The following is a 17,374-nucleotide window of genomic DNA, read 5'->3' on the forward strand; positions in this document are numbered from 1 at the left end:
TAGTCGAAGCCATGCCAGTCACTCTGCTCCGAGTCGTACTCCAGCTCTGCGCCGATGCAGCGCACCCCATCCAGGAGCATCGGTGTGCCGTGGTGCCGGTCTGTGAGACAGGAGAGGACAGTGGGGATGGGGACAGAGCCGGGGCGCAGCCACTTATGGCCTCAGTCTGGCTGGGGGGGGCTCGTTTCACCTTTTTGAAAGCCCTTTTGGGGAGTTTTCAGACTCACAGGTGCTTATCCTCCCTCCCACAGTCCCCATGCAAGGGATGCTGGCACCCACGGGGCTGGGAGATGCAGGGATGCTGCACCGGGACGGCGCTCAGCCCCTGGTGTGCCAAGGCTCGGGCACTGCAGTGCCGGGGGTGCTGGGGGCCAGGCTGGGACATGGGGTGGGGACACAGTGAGATATAGCAGGCAGCTGCTGGGGAGCAAACTGCCAGCCCTGCCAGGCCCAGGGACCCTAGGACCAGCTGCACGGAAGATGCTGGTGAAAGCAGTTGCATGTCACACAAAGCAGAGGAAGCCGAGCTACAAAACACTGCTCTAATTAACAAACCCAAATTATGCAGCAAGGTGGGGGAGGAAAAAGAATAAAGACAAGCAGCTGCAGCTGGAGGAGAGGGGGACCCCAGTGGGCTTGGGCACAGCCCCCCAGCTGGGCTGGGGAATGAGGACGGGGGGTGAGGAGGTGCCCCCCAACCCACTCGCTGCAGCCCCACTCCATGTACCCCTTCAGTGGGGAGGTCCCACAGCTTCATCCCCCAGGCTGGGGATTTTTGGGGTGGAAGTCGGCTGGTTTAGACAATTTCCCAGAAACGTCCACCAGGTGGGGAAAGCCTACAGCGGTGGAACTGGGTGAGCTAGAAGAAGATGGGTTGGGGATGCAGGGAGCATCCCTGGCTCCCCAGACACAGCAGAAAGCAGGGGGTCTCCAGCCAGACCTGCCAGCGCTCCCTGTTACCGGCTGTGCCAGGGGGGAATTGCTGCTCCGAAACCCAAAGAACCGCACCAGATCCCCGCACCGCTGCCTGCCGGTGCTGCCAGACCCTTACCCATGACACGGGCTTGGACCACCACCTTGATGCAGGCGCCTTCGCCGGCCTCGCTGGCCAGGACCATCTCTTCCTTCAGGACCCCCTCCTTGTGCGCCGTGTACTCGCACTTCACACTGTAGCCTGGGGACAGAAACACCCTGGGAGCTGGGGTCCAGCTGCGAGAGCTGCCTGCACCTTTCCTACCCCATCCCAAAGTCCCTCCTCACCACAGGCACCCAGAGGCAGCAGAGCCTGGGGCACGGCTGATTTAGTCCCATGCCCACCACCGAAGTGCTGAGCAACACAGCACAAATCTTGCTGGGCTCCCTCCCCACCCCATGCCTCGGTTTCCCCGCCTGTGAGGCAGAGACAAGGATGCTGAGCCTTGGTGGAACGCAAAAAGCTCCGCAGAGATGCAGGCGAGGTGCCAGGGGAAGCTGCTCTTCCCAGTGCCAGGCTCGGGGCACTGTTGTGACAGTGCTGAGCACCCTGAGCCGATGGCACCTCTGAGACCCACTTGTCCCATCACCCTGCCCCAGGGGCTTTGCAGAGCCCCACAGGGAGGGAGCAGCAGAGCAGGACACCAGCAGACAGCTGCTCTGCACCCCCAGTTGCAGCCGGGGGAGAGGGGGTCCCACCAGTCGGGAACACCTGTGCCAAAATTGCTATGTCTTCCTCCTTGCAGAGCAGAGGGAACATGGAAACACCCCTTGGAGCCCCCAGCTTGGATGGGGCAAAGGCTGGCCCCCAGCCACGTGCCCCCCAGCGCAGGGACAGAGCTGGCAGGGCCGAAGGAGGCAGTTGTTTTTGATCCAGAGGAAAAAAAGCACAATGTAAAAATAAAAGAAGAGGCAGAAAATTAAACCAGCTGCAGAAACGCATTAGTCAAACCCCGGTGTGGGGGGCACAAGCAAGCTGTGAGCACGCGGCTGGGCAGCCCCCGCAGAACTCACAGGGAGGCACCCCGACATGGCTGGCACAGGGAGATGCTGCAACGGCACAAAAAGAGAAATAAAAACACGCTAAGCATCCCCCAGGCTCCAGAGCACACGCAGCAGTCAGCTCCATGAGCTAAGCCCCAGAGCTTGGAAACACCAGCCCTGCATGGGAAGCGCAGTGGGACGGAGGAGAGCAAAACACCTATGGGCACAAGGAATTTTCCCTGCCTGCTCCTCTGAGTCCCCAGCCCAGCACAGGAGCCAGAGGGGGAGCTCAGAGTAGGGAAGCGCTTTCTCTGCTTGGATCAGGCAGCTTCCACCTTAAATGGGGATGAAAGGTTGTACCTGGATGCAGGAGGGAGAAGTGGTGGCAAAACCTCTTTCTTCCCAACTTCGTGAGCCCTCTTGTCTCCAGCCCATGCTCACCTGGGGCCTCTTTGTCTCTGTGTCTGTGCCAGATCACAGCCCTGCTCGCCAGCCCCGCCGTGGCTGTCACCGCAGCCGAGAGCCAGGCACCACGTTCTGCCCAGGCTGAGCAGCCTCAGGACCGCTGGCAGCGCAGGGACTGGATTTGGCTGATGGCTGGACAAATCTGGCAAGCTCCATCCCTGCCCGCAGCCAAGGACGTGTGAAGCAGAGACTCGAGGGGAGCCCCGGCTGTCACCAGGACCCTGAGGACCTCAGGAACAGATGCCACTGAACCGCTGCGAGGCACTGGACTCCTCCGGGTCCCACCGGAGCTGCTTGCGGTCCCTGAAGGGCTCCTTTCCCCAAAGCCTTGGGAGCCCTGGCCCTGAGCCCAGGCCGGGTGTGCCAGCCCGAGGTGGGAAGCTTTAAGCAAACAAAGCTTAAGTGCTTTGCTGGGCCAGAGCCAGCAGCAGCATGGGAAGAGCCACAGCTTGTCCCTGCCAGCCACAGCCCCGCTTCCCGACCCTCGGCTGCCGGGAGGTGGCACGGGGAGAGGTGGCGAACTGCAGCCCCAGGGAGCCAGAGGGGACAGGGATGCGGGAAAGAGCATCCACCGGCTGCTTGTCAACCGCAGCAGCTGGCACAAGGACCAGCCGAGGTGCCCCAAGGCGCTTTGCAGCCAGCTGTGTCCTCAGAGCAGTTCCCGTGTCCCCAGGATGGCTGTCACCGAGCCCAGGGTGACGCTCAGCTGCCTCAGCCGCTGCGCAGGGGCCACTGTGCACAGCCCTGCTCCCTTCTCCCACGGACACGCCAGCAGCAAACTGACCCCAGACCAGAGCCAGGCTGGTACCTGAGCCTGGTGCATCTTGGAGCAAACCCTGTCTCTGTCCTTGTCCCCGTTCCCACCAGCCTGTGGGCTCTGCTCCACAAACCCATGGCCAGTCTTCACCTCCCACCTCCCAGACCTATCTGAACTCACAAGAAACAGCAGCTGATTGATGCACATTTGGAAAAAGAGTATTTAACTGCCCAACTGCAGATGGTAAGTTATGGAGAGATGCAGTTCTGCAGGGGACAGAGCAACAGCTGCGGGGCCCGGTGCCTGCTGCGGCTGAACCTGCACTGCTGGAGGGGATGGGGCAGACCGAGCAGGACCGAGGGCTGGGGGAGCCAGGAAGGGGACGGGGAAGGATGGGGCAGAGCAGCCAGCAGGACCCCCAGCCCTGTAGCTGGGATCCCGGGGGGCTGCCACATGCCCAGCCCCCAGCATGGACTCAGACAGCGCTGAGCTGCCACAGACACGGCACAAAGCAAAGCCCAGGTATCTCCTCCACACAGACCCGTGCCAAGCGCTTACATTTCAGGACATTATTCTCCTTTCCTCTACAACAAGAGAATTAGCAAGAAGCCTGGAGACAGATAGAGAGACGACCCCCCCTTGGCTCCAGCCTGTTCTTTAGGCAGACCCTCAGTGCTGGCAAAGAGCAGACAGAGCAAGTGCTAAAAATACCAGCACGTCTGGACTCTGTTCAGCAGGTTTCTGGATTAAAATGCCACAAAAGCCACTCTTCAAGCACGCAGGTCGGGGTCGGGCGTCTCCCGGGAGGCACAGTGGAAACACAGATTCCTTCTCCATGGGGTAAAGCTCTCCAGTGCAGCACTGCAGGGATGCTGCCCCAGCAGAGGTACAACCACCCTGGGCAGAGCCAGGACCAAATGCCACCCTCATTGCTAGCAGCTGCAGTGGGACTTGTCCCCGAAGCCACACAGGTCAGGGACAGCCTGATCAGCCTGCCACCCCCGCACCGTGCTCAGGGGAAGGACAAGGCTCAGGGTTTGGAAAATGCTTTGGAGGACACTCACCCATCGAGTTCCCACAAGGCAGGAAACCCCACGGCAACAGAAGACGCCCTACAGGCTCCCGGGGGGGCCTCTGGGCTCCCCAGGTGAGAGGAATCATCCCCCATGCCTGGTGAGGGCTCAATCCTGACAGCCACGGCTGCACCTAGGACCAGGGGGCTGCCGGCTGCCTCCTGCCCCACGGGAGCACTTGGTTCATGCTCCCCACGGGGCTCCAGCATGAGGCAGACACCCCTGCCACCCTCACAGGCACTACACGGGTACGTCTGGGTCTGGCAGCCCCCCCCGCCAGCCCAGGCAGTGCCCCCCTCGCTGCTCACCCCTCGATGGCTGCGTTGAAGCAAAGGCAGGATCCAGGAGCCGGCACAGCAGCTACTGTGGGGACAAAGGGGGGACAAAGTAGGGACAAAGTGGGGACCTTACCTTCTGGCAGGGAGGTGATGCTGATGACTCGGAGGTTGATATTGGGGAGGGGAACAGCACAGACATCCTTCCCCAGCCTCTGCACCAGGGGCAGGAGGAACGTGATCTCATACTTGTGGAGGATCTTCAGGAATCCCACCTGCAAGGAGGGGGGGGACAGGGTGGGGGTCACACCATGCCTCGAGCAGGCACTGAGTTGCATGGGAGGTGGTCCCACGCTGCTATCATCCTGTCTCATCCCGTCCTCCTCTGCAGCCCACCCTGGGGACAGGGACACACCAGGCACCCAAAAGCCCACGGGAAGGTGGAGGGCAGCAGCTGGAGAGGCTATTTCCTAAACAATTGGGAAAAATGTAACAAACACATCTATTTTGGCAGCACAAAGCAAGCAGCAAAAATAACCAGATCTGAGCAAAGCCCTGGGAACAACCACCCTTTGGTGTCATGGGAGCAGCAACCAATTTTCCCAGCGTAAGCCAAACGTGTTCGGCTGCCGTTTCTTGTCTCTAAAAGCCAAGACGTTTCCAAGAGCACGCCTTCAAATGTCATTTATCCACTGCCACGATGAAAACCAGAGCACTTACAGAGCCGGCCGCCTCCAGAGCGGGCTCCATCTCCATTGCACTCAGAAAAAGCCATTTTGGGAAGGGAGCGGTGGGCTCCCCGCCTGCTGCAAAGCTCCGGACGCGCCTGCAAACCCTCCTTGCAGCAGAACCCAGAGCACAGCCAGGATCCAACCCGACCGAGGGTGCAATCCCTTCCCAGGGACACAGGGTACCTATTGCTCACCGACTGCCGCAAACCCTGCCGGCAGCAGCGGGCAAGCCCTGCTGTGGGCACAATTCAGCCGGGCACCCTCGGTCTTCCACACAGACATGTACAGCCTGCTCCAAGCTGCACCTCAACCGCCACATAAATACATATTAATACACACACACACACACATCTATGTATACACACACAGATATAAAATGCACACCATATGCTTGCACATTTCTGGCTACGAGCAGCTCCGAAGCATCACTGCAACGCAGAAACCAACAGAAACAACGACATGCAGCTTCAGGGATTTAAGGCCATAGAAAGACATTTGGTGACTGGCCCTAAAGACCCTTTTCTCAATAGGGGAGAGGATGAGGGTGGTCTCCTGCCTCCGAGACACATGGCGGGTTGCAGGGTGCACCCCAAATCTACTCAGAAGGAAGAGATGTGTGGTTAAACGTGGCCCCAGCATGCTGAGCTGGGCACGGTGGCTGCCAGCTCTGCCGTCAGGGCTGGCAGCACCGAGGGCAGCAGGCAGCTGCCCCCCTTCCCCAGAGAGGCACGTGCAGTGCCGGTGCGCCCACGGCACGCTGCACGGCACGGGTGGGAAAAAATAATAACAACCACCTACAGATTGGCAATTGCTAAGCAATTCACTGCCATTTTTAGGGCAATAACCCATCATCCGCCCGATACAAATAACTGACTCAGAGCTGAAAGGGAGTTTCAGATTGCTCTGCTGCACGCAACGCTGGAGCAACCCAAATGCTCTCCGAGGGGTTTACTTCTTGGGAGAAAAAGGCCTCCAAAGGAGAGGCTGGGATGGAGGGGCTGGCTTTGCGCCAGGTGAAAGCGGCCACAATAAAGCAGCTCTGGGCAGAGGACTGGTGACCTGCACCTCCAAGTCACTGCCAAGGTGCCCACCTCACACCCAGACCCCACTGCCACCAAAGCCCATGGCATGCCAGCACCAAAGCCTCCACTCCCGGCACTCAGCCCTGCTGTGCAGGGTGAGGAGCTGTGGGACGGGGCAGGTAGCAAATGCTCAGGTCTGCAAACCTGCCAGGATGAAATACAAGGTGTCATTAAAGATGGCTTGCTGTCCCCACTGCCATGACCGGCCCCCAGCATGGTTTGGGAGCCACTGTCAAACCTGAACCCACGCTAACACACACCCACAGCCACAGCCACATGGCCAGAGGGAAGCGAGAAGCCACAGCACTGCTGGCACACAGGGCGAGATCCAGCTCAGCCCCGTCCCCCCCACACAGGGGCAGAGGAGACAGTGCCATATCCGTCCCATGTCCCCCCCCCAACGCCAATGTCCAGGGTGCAGCAGGGTCCCCCAGCCCACCCTGCCAGGACTGGGCTCCGCTGCTTGTGATGCCACCAGACCCTGATTTCCAGAGGGGGCCTGCATCCCACCCCCAGCCTGTCAGATCTGGCAGCAGCAACACAGGCCGGGGGCCAGCCCCAGCCAGCCCCAAACCTGCCCCCCGTCGCTGCCAGAGGCTGGATGCAGCCACAGGAATTGGGTGCTAAATGGGTGAATATGGAGCAAAGCACCCACGTTTATACCTGTGCCCTCAGGAGCATCACAGCCCCCGTGGGGAAGCACCTGGGTTCTCAGGGTGCTCCCAGGCCCCCCCCAGGTACACCAGGGAGCTAACGGGGCAAGAAACACCCCCAAATCTGAGAACTGTAACAGAGATGGAGCAACATCCAGAGGTGCAGCGATAGAAACCTCCCCGGAGCAGGCAGAGCTGCAGGCAGCAGAAGCCACAGGTCCCCTGAGCCCCACAGTTCAGACGGCTACAATGGGCAGCACTGGGGGGTACACCCACCCCACAGGGCCCCCAGGATGGACCCAGCCCTGCTGCCACGTGAAGGGACAGGCCAGGGTGGTACTGGGACCCCCCCCGCCACCACCATCCCCTGGGTCACAGCTCCCACCTTGACGAGGAAGCTGCCGTCCTTCTCCTGCGTCACCATCACCGCGGAGTCGTGGAGCTTCTCATCGAAGTGCACGTGGCCGTGGGCCCCCTCAGCGAGCTGGCTGGGGGCGAAGCGCACGCCCCCCCCCTTCACCTTGCTGCCTGCATAGGGAGGAGAGGACAGAGCCCAGGCGTCACTCCCTGCCCACCTAGGATGCACCCACTCCGTCCCCAGTCCCCAGCTCTGCGTCCCCCCCGCAGCCCCTGGGGACAGACCAAGGCTGGAGCATCATCAGACATGGAGGGGCTTCCCCAGTGTCCCCACTCTCCCATTTCAGAAATGCCTCGTGCCACAGGCTAGGGAGGTGGCATACGGACACTGGTGACCAGCGGCCACAGAGAGCTCACCCTCTGAGCAGGGGGGAGCACATGGACCTGCCACCAGCCAATGTCCAGAGGCTGTGAGGGTCCTGTCTGTCCCCTGGGCTCAGCAGCATTTGCTCACTCCCGTGATTTTCTCGGCGCAGAGGAACGTGATGAGCAGAGACACGTGCTGTGCCAGGAAGGGGACACAGGTGGGACAAGGACAGGAAGGAAGGACAGTTTCCCTCGGGAAGGGGTCCCACACATCCCAGGGTGTTGGGCAGGGCTCTCCAAGGCTGCAAAGCTGGCCAGCATGTTGGGGAGCAAACCCCACGGTGCCCTGGGGAAACCCAAAAATGCACCTGCCCTGTGAGGACAGGCACCTGCCTGGGGACACTGAGGTCCCCACAGCGGGCAGGAGCCCGCAGAGGCACAGACACCGCAGCCCTTTCACTTGCACCTTTGCAATAGGCTCTCTGTGAGCTTCCAAGAAAAAACACTCTCTCCTCTTCCTCCTCCTCCCCAGTACACCCCAAGAAACCCCCCAGTCCGGCCGCCAATTGCATCCATCTGGCAGCAGCCGGGAGCAGATTGCCGCCTCCTTAAAGAAAAGGCTCTTTGTGCCTCAGCAGGCTGGAAACGCCGGAGATTTAATAACTCAGCATTGTTCAGCCGGAACAGCTCGGCAGAAATCCCTTCCCCGCACGCAGGGGAAAACAAGAGACTCAGCCGCTTGCAGAGCGATGCAGCTGCACGTGGCTGCAGTGGGGAAGGGGACACAGATGGGACCCTCCCTGCCGAAACGCAGGCAGCCCCCGGCCCACCGTGACAGGGCACGGCAACCCTCATGGGTGCCATCCTCTGGGTGCCATAGGGCAGGACGAGCCCTGGGACCTGCATGGAACCCACACACCAGACAGAAGCTGCGGTGACGGGCAAGGTCTCAGCCTGTGGTTGCCATCAGAAATCCCGATGCCAGCTCTGGGCTCGGAGGAGCTGAGCTCTGATGCCTGCCAGGAGACCGGCAGGGAAAATCCCAAATATGCGTCTCCGTCACACGGCACTTGGAGGCAGCACAGCCGATGCCCGGCATGGAGTCCAGGAAGCCAAGCGGCCCCCAGGGACGAGCATGTCCAGAGGACACTTAGCCATCATCGGCCCAGGCAGCCACGGTGCTCAGCTAGCCCCCTGACACGGTGTGTCTGAAGACCCTCTGGAGAGAGGGAGGTCGGAGGAAGGCGAAGATGGCAGCCAGGCACCGTGGGCAGCTGTCCCAGGAACTGGCTGTCCCGGGAACCAGGTCACCCGCCAGCACACACCCCAGTGACCTTGAGAGGCTGCACCACACGGTGTCCCTGTCCCAGCTCAGGAGGGGCTGACAGGGACTGTCCTCGCCCTGGCAGGAGGGGACAGCCCCTGGCAGAGCCTGGACAGGTGACAGTGGCACCTCGACAGCCCTGGGCGCGTGGGGCAAGGTGGAAGGGGCAGGGGCACCCACCCACACAGGACCTGCCATGAGTCAGCCAGCACGGAAATCTCATCAGGGGCAAAATGCAGTTGTGCGTCCTGCACCCACCCGGCAGCAAGGGGAAGTAGAGGCAGAGGTACAGGCAGAGCCTCCATCAGGCAGGGGCTGGGCAGAAAAATCACCTGGAGCTGGTGTGTTTTATCTCAGGTCCCTGAGTCCTGCCACAGTCACGGCAGGAGGGTCACCGGGACCTGCCGGACCCTGCACGGTCGGTGTGCCAGCAGCCGGTCTGGTGCCATGCTCCCCAGGCACCCAGGGGGTGGGTTTGGGGGTCCGACACACACCCTATGGTGGGGGGGTGGGCCATGGTGGGGGACGCCTGCCTCGCACGTGTCGGCAGCAATCGTAAGCCCTGGAAGCAGATGCCAGCTTCGGAGTCGCTGCGTGCCTCCCAAAACAAGGGTGTCCAGGCCCCAGCATCCCTGGGGAGGCAGGGCTGGAAGCAGGGAAGCACAGGGGGCTCAGGGCTCCCCCAGTACACTGTTCCCCCGCACAGGGACCCCCATCCCCCATGCTGCCAGGAACAAGACAGCCCAGAGCAGGCAACCTGCCTGTCCTTTGGCATCACCACTGACAGACCGCTCGCCTGGCCCTTGTCCTGCAGGGAAGCCAAAGGAGGCTTCACCGCCAGCGGGAGGAAAGCCCCCGGGATGGACCCATCCCACGGCCCCGCTCACCGGCAGTGGGGAAGGAGCCGCGGAGGCCGGAGCCGTGACCAGGCACACAAAGGAAGACGAAATCACGCCCAGCAGCAGCACAAAGAGCCTCTTCGGTCTTTGTCTCTGCATGGCAGAGAGCCGGGTGCTGCCGCCATAGGGCGCCTCATGCCAGCGACCTTTTGGGGTCCCCTCCTGGCACTGACAAAGCGCCCAGCTTCCCAAGCCCGGCACTGCCAGAGCTTTTCAGGGAGGCAGCCGGGGTCTGGGAGAGGCTGGGAGCACCCATTGCCTCCTGCACCAGCCCTGCCTGGGGCAGTGGGTGCCGAGGGTTGTGCCGATCACTAAAGGGGGACTGCAGCTGAGTGGTGCCGGCAGCATGCCACCGGAGCCCCCACCCTGCCGCAAGCCCCCTCAGTGGATGCTCACTCACAACTCACGGCAGAAAAACAGCAATAATGTTCCCCCATTCCCCCATAGCCTCTGACTTGCTCAGCTGCTCCCTGGGCATGGAGAGGGCAGCTCCAGGCAGCCCTTGCATCCCTGGCTGCAGGCAGAGGGACCCCCCCAGCAGGGTCATGGGCAGAGAGACCCCCCGGCAGGGCCGCGGGCAGAGGGGCTTCACCGGGAAGGAGCATCAAACTTGGAGACTGGTCCCGTATCAGGAGCAAGGAGCCTGGGAAGGGGCAAGGGGCAGGCAGGCAGGAGGGGACGCCGGGGACTCACCCTTGCTAGCCGTAGCCATGTGTCCCCACAGCAGTCGTCCTTGCGCAAAACTTCAAAGGCACGGACAGGAGGCCATCCTCCGGGGCCACTGCCGCTGCTCCCGAGCACCGGAGCTGCGGAAGGAACGGGCAGGGTTAGGCAGGGACAGGCAGAGCCGGGGAGGGCATCTGCTGCCTCCGTCCGGGTGCCAGAGCCAGCCGAGCACCACGGACACGACGGCAATGCACGGCTGCGACTCCGGCACTGTTCCGGCACAGACCTGCCGGGGAGGAGTCTCCTGCAGCTCAGGGGCGTCAGGCAGCCCGGCTTCGGCCAGCAGCAGGCAGCGTGCCAGGGCCTGCATCCAGCCCTACCCCAAGGCGTGATGGGCACAGGCAGGGCAGGAGCAGTGGCAGGACGGGCAGCTCCTCTGTCCCGCTCCACCATGAGTCTGCGGTGTGACCCAGCCAGCCCAGGCTCCTGCTCTGCCGGCTCTCAGGGATGACCCCCCCAGCACCAGGGTGGGCACTGTCCCTGCATTAAGGCAGGAAGAGCCACCAGAGACAGTCTGGGGGTGACAGGGCTCATGCCCCCCACCTCCCACCCAGGGGTCCAGGATCTGACACCCCAAAGACCCCTTTGATGGAAGCTCAGGCTCAAACCTCCTCCCTGGGGCTCACCCAGCCCTGCTGTCCCACAGGAGGCTGTGGGAGACCAAACACGGGCTGGTAACATCACCGGGCACCTGATCCCACCACCGGTAACCTGGTCCCAACACTGGGCACCCGAGGAATCCGGCAGTAGGAGGCAGGTGCCTGAAACGGTGCCGTCAGCAGCCCAGCTTGCCGAGCACAGGGAAATTCATGGAAAAAGCATTAACAGTGTCAGCCCTGGAGGAAAATAAGATAAAAAAAAAAAAGTAGAGCTAAAGGGCAGGAAGCCTCTCCAGGGGCGGGGGGGGGGGGGGGCGCGGGTGGCAGACCCTCACCGTAGCCCCGGCGCCCCGCAGTGCTGCTGCCCAAAGATGAGATGATCCAGCCTGGAAAAGAGCTGGGAGGGAAAAGCCCAGGATTTGGGGATGCCTAGAGAGATGCACGAGGGGACACCGAAATGCATCCATGGGCAGCACAGGGTGGGAGGAGACCCCAGGACTGGACACAGGGAGGAGGGGGACACAGGGCAAGCGGCCCCTGAGCAGGGGCAAAGTGTGGGGCTGGCGGTGGGGGACTCGGCAACCAGGGTGGGCACCGCGCCTGGGCTCGCAGCAGGGGCAAACGCGGGGCCCACGGGCTCCCCGTGCCCTTGAGGGGGTCAAGACTCGCCCCCCCGTGGCTGCAGTCCCGGGGTAGTGGGCACTCCACAGACCCCACCGACAGTCCCACGCCGTTGCCCCCCCAGCAGCCCGGGCAGCGGGTCCCCAGCGCTCAGCCCGTTCCCGGGGCTCCCCAGCCCCCCCAGGCCGGGGGCGAGCGGCAGTAAGGAGGCGGCGGAGCTGACGCACGCCTCCCCGCCCGAGCCACGCCGGGTGGCCCCAATCTGCCTCCGCCATCACCGGCGCGGCCCCGGTCCCCGTCACGCGTGGGTGTGGGTATCCACACACACACACACACACACCCGTGTTTTCACCCTCCGCCGGCTCAGCCCCAATGCTGCAAAGGGGGTCCCGGGGATGCGCCCCCGGCCTCGGTGCTCCCCTCTGCAGCATGACGGGACAGCGACCGGCCCGGGCGAGCATCCTACTCCAGCCCACCGGGACCGGGAGAGCGAGGACCCCACCGGAGCAGTCATGCCCAGAGGGAACAATACGGGGAGGGGGAAGCCCGGGGGCCCCTCCCCGTCCCCGCCGTCCCCGTCCCTTCCTCACTCACCCCCGGCCGGTGCGTCCCGGACGCCGCCGTGCTCCCCGCTTCCCACTACCGGGACACGCCCCCCTCCCTCCTATTGGCCCCGACACACCCTCCGCCGTCCCTATTGGTCCACCCCCTCGGCGGTCACGCCTCCCCGCCACGCCCATCGGCTGCCTTTCCGACGGCGCCGCTTCCCGAGGAGCGGTCCGGCGGGAGTAGGGTCGTCTCCAAGGGGCGGGACTGTCGCTAGGAGGCGTGGCGAAGGGACTGGGGCAGCCAATGGGGGGGGGAAGCGCACGGCTGTAGGGCGCCACACGTGGGCGGCGGGGTGCGCGGCGGCGCGGAGGGGAGGGGGGGCACCCCGCCGGTGTCCCCCCTCATCCCCGGGCGATACGGTTGCTATGGCAACCTATCATCGCCTGGCAATTTTTATTGCTCAGACCTCAATGTCCGAACCCGGGCCCCTTCGGTGATGAGAGGGAGCACGGGGGAAAAGGGCCACGGCTCGGCTCACCGGCGGGAGCCGGCCATCGGGGGCGTCGAGGGTGGGAACGGCAACCGGGACACGTCCCTGGCCGGGAAAAGGCAGCCGGTTCCCTTCCAAAATGCACGTCCACCCTCCTGGGAATGAGCGGGGGGGAGGCAGCGGCCCCCCCGCCACACACACACACCGTGCAAGGCAAGAGCCGTCCCCCCGGGGCGGGGGGCAGCGGGGTCAGGGCTCGCAGGCAGGGCTGGATCTCACAGGCAGGGACAGGGGACACGGCACACCCCAGGGGCTAATCTGTCCCCCCCCCAAAAAAAAAAACCTCTTCCTGCAGCCTCCAGATGCCAGAACGCTTAAAAAGCGCGGGGCTTCGTTCCCAGGGAGCTGCTGGAGCCCCAGCCGTGTCCTCGCCTCCAGCACGCGTGACACCGCGCACGGCTCGGCCCCGCACTGGAAAAAACAATCGTGTTTGACCCTAAAAAAGGCCGCAGGTGACTCCCGTGCAGTGAAGGTTGTGGCCAGACCCAACCCCAGGCATCTCCCCACCGGGGGGGACGGCCCCAGGACCAGCCAAGGGCAGGCAGAGGAGCGGGGGGTACTACCGGGTACCCCCACCCCACAGCTAGGTTGCCCACGCGGTCAGTGCCAGACCCACGAGCAGGTCTGTGTGCTGAAGCACGGATTTTCTCAGAGATTACAAAAACAAACAGCTTTGGGTAAGGGATTAAATCTCAGCCTCCGCCAGCGCACGTCTCCCCAGCCCGGGGCAGCCCAGTGGCGTCCCCACGCTGCTGACAGCCCCTCGATGCTGGATCAGCTGGGAAATAAATAAATACCCCCAGGCTGGGGCAGGCGGGACCCCCGCAGCGACTCAGCCTGGAAGGGAGGTCTCCGAGTGATGACCCGGCTTTTTAATTACTGACTGCAAGACAAAGGAAGGAGGAACCACTGCTGTCGGCAGGCGATGGCTGGAGGGCTGAGCGAAACCCATGTGGTAGCGATGCTGCTGCCTCCCTGCCCGCCAGCAGGCATGGCGGGGGGGACCCGGAGGTGGGCACGGAGGTCCCTGCTTCTGCATCTGCCTTTGCCACCTCTGGCTTTTGCCCTTGAGAGTCTGTCCTGGGAACTGGGGCAACTGGGAGGCACTGGGATGGCTCTTCCAGGTCAGCAGGAGATCCCACGGGTGGGAGAGGTGGGGCAGGCAGCGGGGGGGCAGTCCCGGGCAAGGGGCTGCCAGGCAGGCGAGGGTCCGCTCACCGCTGTTGGCACTGGGCTTCCTGCAGACGCCGGCTGAGGTCGTCTATCCGCACATTCTTGAGGTGCAGCAGCTGCTCCAGCCTCCCCACCTTCAGCTGCAGGATCTGAGCAGAGACCCCGACACCCCCTCAGCTTGGTTTTGGGGAGAAGGAGGCACATCCATCCACCCCAGACAGGCTTGGGGGGGGGGCGGGGCTTGCCTGACAGCCAGCAGCGCGGACGAGGGGGACGGGGCGGGGCGGGGGGGACAGGGAACTCAGGGCTGGGCTGATGTGGCTGCTGGGGTCACTGAGCGGCATCAGCCATCTTTAACCACAAGGGAAGCTGAGGCAGGTGAGCACCACTGCCAGATTTGGGGTCCCAATTCCAGCTCCTACAACAACCCACCTCAAGTTCACACTCCCACAAAACATGACCCGGGAGTCCCAGCTCCCCACCAGGACCTGGTGACAGCTCTTCCCATCTGAGATGCCCCACAGCATTCCTTCCCCTCTTTCAAAATTTTACATCTTAGGAGATGTTTTCCAGCAGAAAAGCCCCGGTTTTAGATAAGACAGAGCCACTGCCCTGGCTTCGTGCTGAATGAAGCTCCATTTCAAAAATCACCCACTGCCCAGGGGCGAATAAGGGATGTCCAGAGCCTGGTCTGCAGCCCCAAGGGTGGTCCAGGGGCCACAGCAAGCCACGAGCAGAGGGTCTGTGCAGCTGTCATGCCCGTTCTGCATCACCCTCATTACTGCGGGCTGGAAGACAGACCAGAAAGGATGAGGATCGGGAACATTTTGGGAATCACGGATTGATGTGACTGATGTGGGTGCGTGCCACAGAGATTGAGGGCACGCCCAGGCAGGAAGGATTGAAAGAGAAAGCTGTTCACCCCAGGGGGAGATCTGCAGGCTGAGGCTTTACAAGGGCTTTTACCCGATAAATGCCAGAAAAACACCTGCTGCAGCAGACGGCCGCAGGGACAGAACCACATCTCCAGGCCAGGCTGAGGCATTGCTGCCTTTCTAGCCCGGTTTGACCAGACCTTTTAGAAGCCCGGCCCTGCCCAGGAGCAGCCAGAGGAGCATCCGAGCCAGACGCTGGCCAGCTGGACCACGGCAAAGCCAGTGCCAGGCTGGCCCATGCCTGAGGGTGCCACCAGAGCCTGGGTACAGAGACAGGAGCAGCCCAGGAGGCTGATGGCACCGAGCAAATGCCTGTTTGGGCTGTCATGTACACCACTGTCACAGGACAGTTGGGAAGGCAAAGGGAGGCTGTCCCTGCCTCGGTGCCGCCACGGGGACAGCACTTGGCTGGGCTGATGGAGGGTGGGCTCACCTGGATGGTTTCCTGCGCCAGGAGCAGGGCCTGCTCCCTCTCTGCCAGCTGCAGGCGGATGGCGGAATCCCCCAGGGGAGCCTGGGCACAGCCATGGCAGCTCTTCTTCACCCTGGACCAGGAAAGGAAATGCCGGGACAATAACTGACCCCTCCTGGAGCAATGCTCACAGCCCATGGAGCCATACAGGCCATGGGGCTCAGGCACATGCCCAGCTCCTCCACATCCTGCCCCACACACCACTGCCTCTGTAGCACTGGGCTCATCTGACCCCCACGGGGACCCCCAAAGCCTCTTCCCTCAAGAAGACCCCAGGAGGGCCACCTCACCAGCACCCAGCACATGCTTGCAGTGTCCCTGCACAGCACCAGCAGTCCTTACCCAGCAGCTCTGGGAGAATCCTGGGCATAGCCTCCTCCCATGCTGCTCTTTGCCTTTGAGTAGCCTGCAAAACACAGCAGTTAGCACATCATCTGCCCAAACAGCTCTGTTGCCCCACCACCACCACCACCACCAGGATGCACCCTTCCAGCAGTGTCTCCTATCCCCCCAGGGCTGGCCAGGCTCGTTATTTGGGTGCCCCAGCACAAGACAGGGCTGTGTATGCCCCCCCTCCAAGGTCATGGTTTGGGACCCAGGGAGCCCATAGTATGGCCAGGATGGGACCTTCCTTCCCGATGTGCCACGCACCGGCCCTACCCGTCTCCAGGTAGCTGATATCTTCTAGCGCTGCCCGTACGCCCAGCTCCTGCACGGAGAGGCAGGAAAACACCCATCACGCCTGGCCATGAGCAGTGGGTTGCCCTGTGGGTGAGCCCACAAACAGCCCCTGTGCAGACAGGGGGCCTGGCCAGGCCCCAGTGTCAGGAGAAGGGGGGACAGGTACCCCAGCCTGCCTGGCTGCTCGTGCCACCCCTTGCTGAGCGGTGCTGGGGCTTGAGGCCCTGGGGAACACTGGGGTGGGGGGTTTGCTCCCACAGCAGTGGGAGAGGCCAGTTCAGAGCAGGGTGTTCCCAGCATGGCTGCAGTGCCTGCTGTGCCAGCGTTACAGCCTGAAGGCAGGGCTGGGACTCATCTGCCTGAATTCCTGTCTGCTTCAGGGCCACAGCCCTTCCCCTAGCGAATTCCTCCTTTGACCTGAGCACCAGAGTCACTGGCAGAGACAGCCCGGGCCAAGTCAAGGCTGCAGAGCAAGAGGGACCGCAGCACTTCCCACGACAGCGCACGGCTGCCATCTGCGGCCGTGCCGCCTGCATCGCTCCCAGTGGGGTGCTCCTACCCCGGCTCTGCCCACGCGAGGGGCTCCCCTGCCTCTGAACACCCCACTGCACTTCCCCGTGGAGCTGCAGACAGGGAGATGGCAACAGGATCCTTGTGATGAGATGGGATAGTGACACCCACAAGGATGTCTAGAGCTCAGCCCGGCTCCCCTGGCCCTGCCCTGATTACACTGACCTCTCTGTGGGGTGGCCACTCACCCTCATTGCCCTCTTGCCCATGGCACATGGCACCTACAAGCAAGACATGGCACACTGGGTGCCCCCCTTCCCCCAGGCCCCACTGACCTGGCCTGGGCTAGACACCGCCTTGCTCTGTTGCTGCTTCTCCTCGATCTTTTGCTGCAGCACGAGCAGCACCTGCTCCACCGTGCCCGGCCGGCACTGCACGACCTGCCGGATCATGTCACCCGGAATGGAGAAGTTCAGCTTACTCAGCACTTTCCTAAAAGAGGAGTCAAATGAGCACCCAGGAGGGCAGGGAGGCAGGCACCCCCGCTGCCCGCAGAACCCTTAGCTGTGTCCCAGCTGGCCAGGTCACCAGCCAGGACAAACAGGGACTCTCTGTACAGC

The 17,374-nt window shown here is 62.8% G+C and overlaps 2 protein-coding genes across 2 annotated transcripts in view; both read right to left on the bottom strand.

Moving 5' to 3' along the window:
* Positions 1 to 2: 2 nt before the first annotated feature.
* LOC104840124 (chromosome unknown open reading frame, human C20orf27) lies at positions 3 to 12,528 on the bottom strand (the record flags this gene model as incomplete). Its single annotated transcript, XM_010580842.1, has 6 exons — positions 12,479 to 12,528; positions 10,632 to 10,744; positions 7,378 to 7,520; positions 4,663 to 4,801; positions 1,052 to 1,174; positions 3 to 100 (listed from the first exon to the last, which is right to left on the bottom strand). Coding segments are annotated over exons 2-6 (522 nt in total), but the record flags the coding sequence as incomplete, so codon positions are not given.
* A 1,669-nt stretch (positions 12,529 to 14,197) lies between these two features.
* SPEF1 (sperm flagellar 1) overlaps positions 14,198 to 17,374 on the bottom strand; it is a 5,425-nt gene continuing 2,248 nt past the window's right edge. Inside the window, exons 3-7 of the mRNA XM_010580843.1 lie at positions 17,090 to 17,246; positions 16,224 to 16,272; positions 15,906 to 15,969; positions 15,525 to 15,636; positions 14,198 to 14,305 (exon numbers count right to left, since the gene is read on the bottom strand). Coding sequence (XP_010579145.1) covers positions 14,198 to 14,305; positions 15,525 to 15,636; positions 15,906 to 15,969; positions 16,224 to 16,272; positions 17,090 to 17,246 — 490 coding nt within the window. The remainder of the gene's footprint in view (positions 14,306 to 15,524; positions 15,637 to 15,905; positions 15,970 to 16,223; positions 16,273 to 17,089; positions 17,247 to 17,374) is intronic.

The sequence above is a fragment of the Haliaeetus leucocephalus genome, unplaced genomic scaffold (assembly GCF_000737465.1).
Source record: "Haliaeetus leucocephalus isolate CR32 unplaced genomic scaffold, Haliaeetus_leucocephalus-4.0 Scaffold741, whole genome shotgun sequence".
Lineage (NCBI taxonomy): Eukaryota > Metazoa > Chordata > Aves > Accipitriformes > Accipitridae > Haliaeetus > Haliaeetus leucocephalus.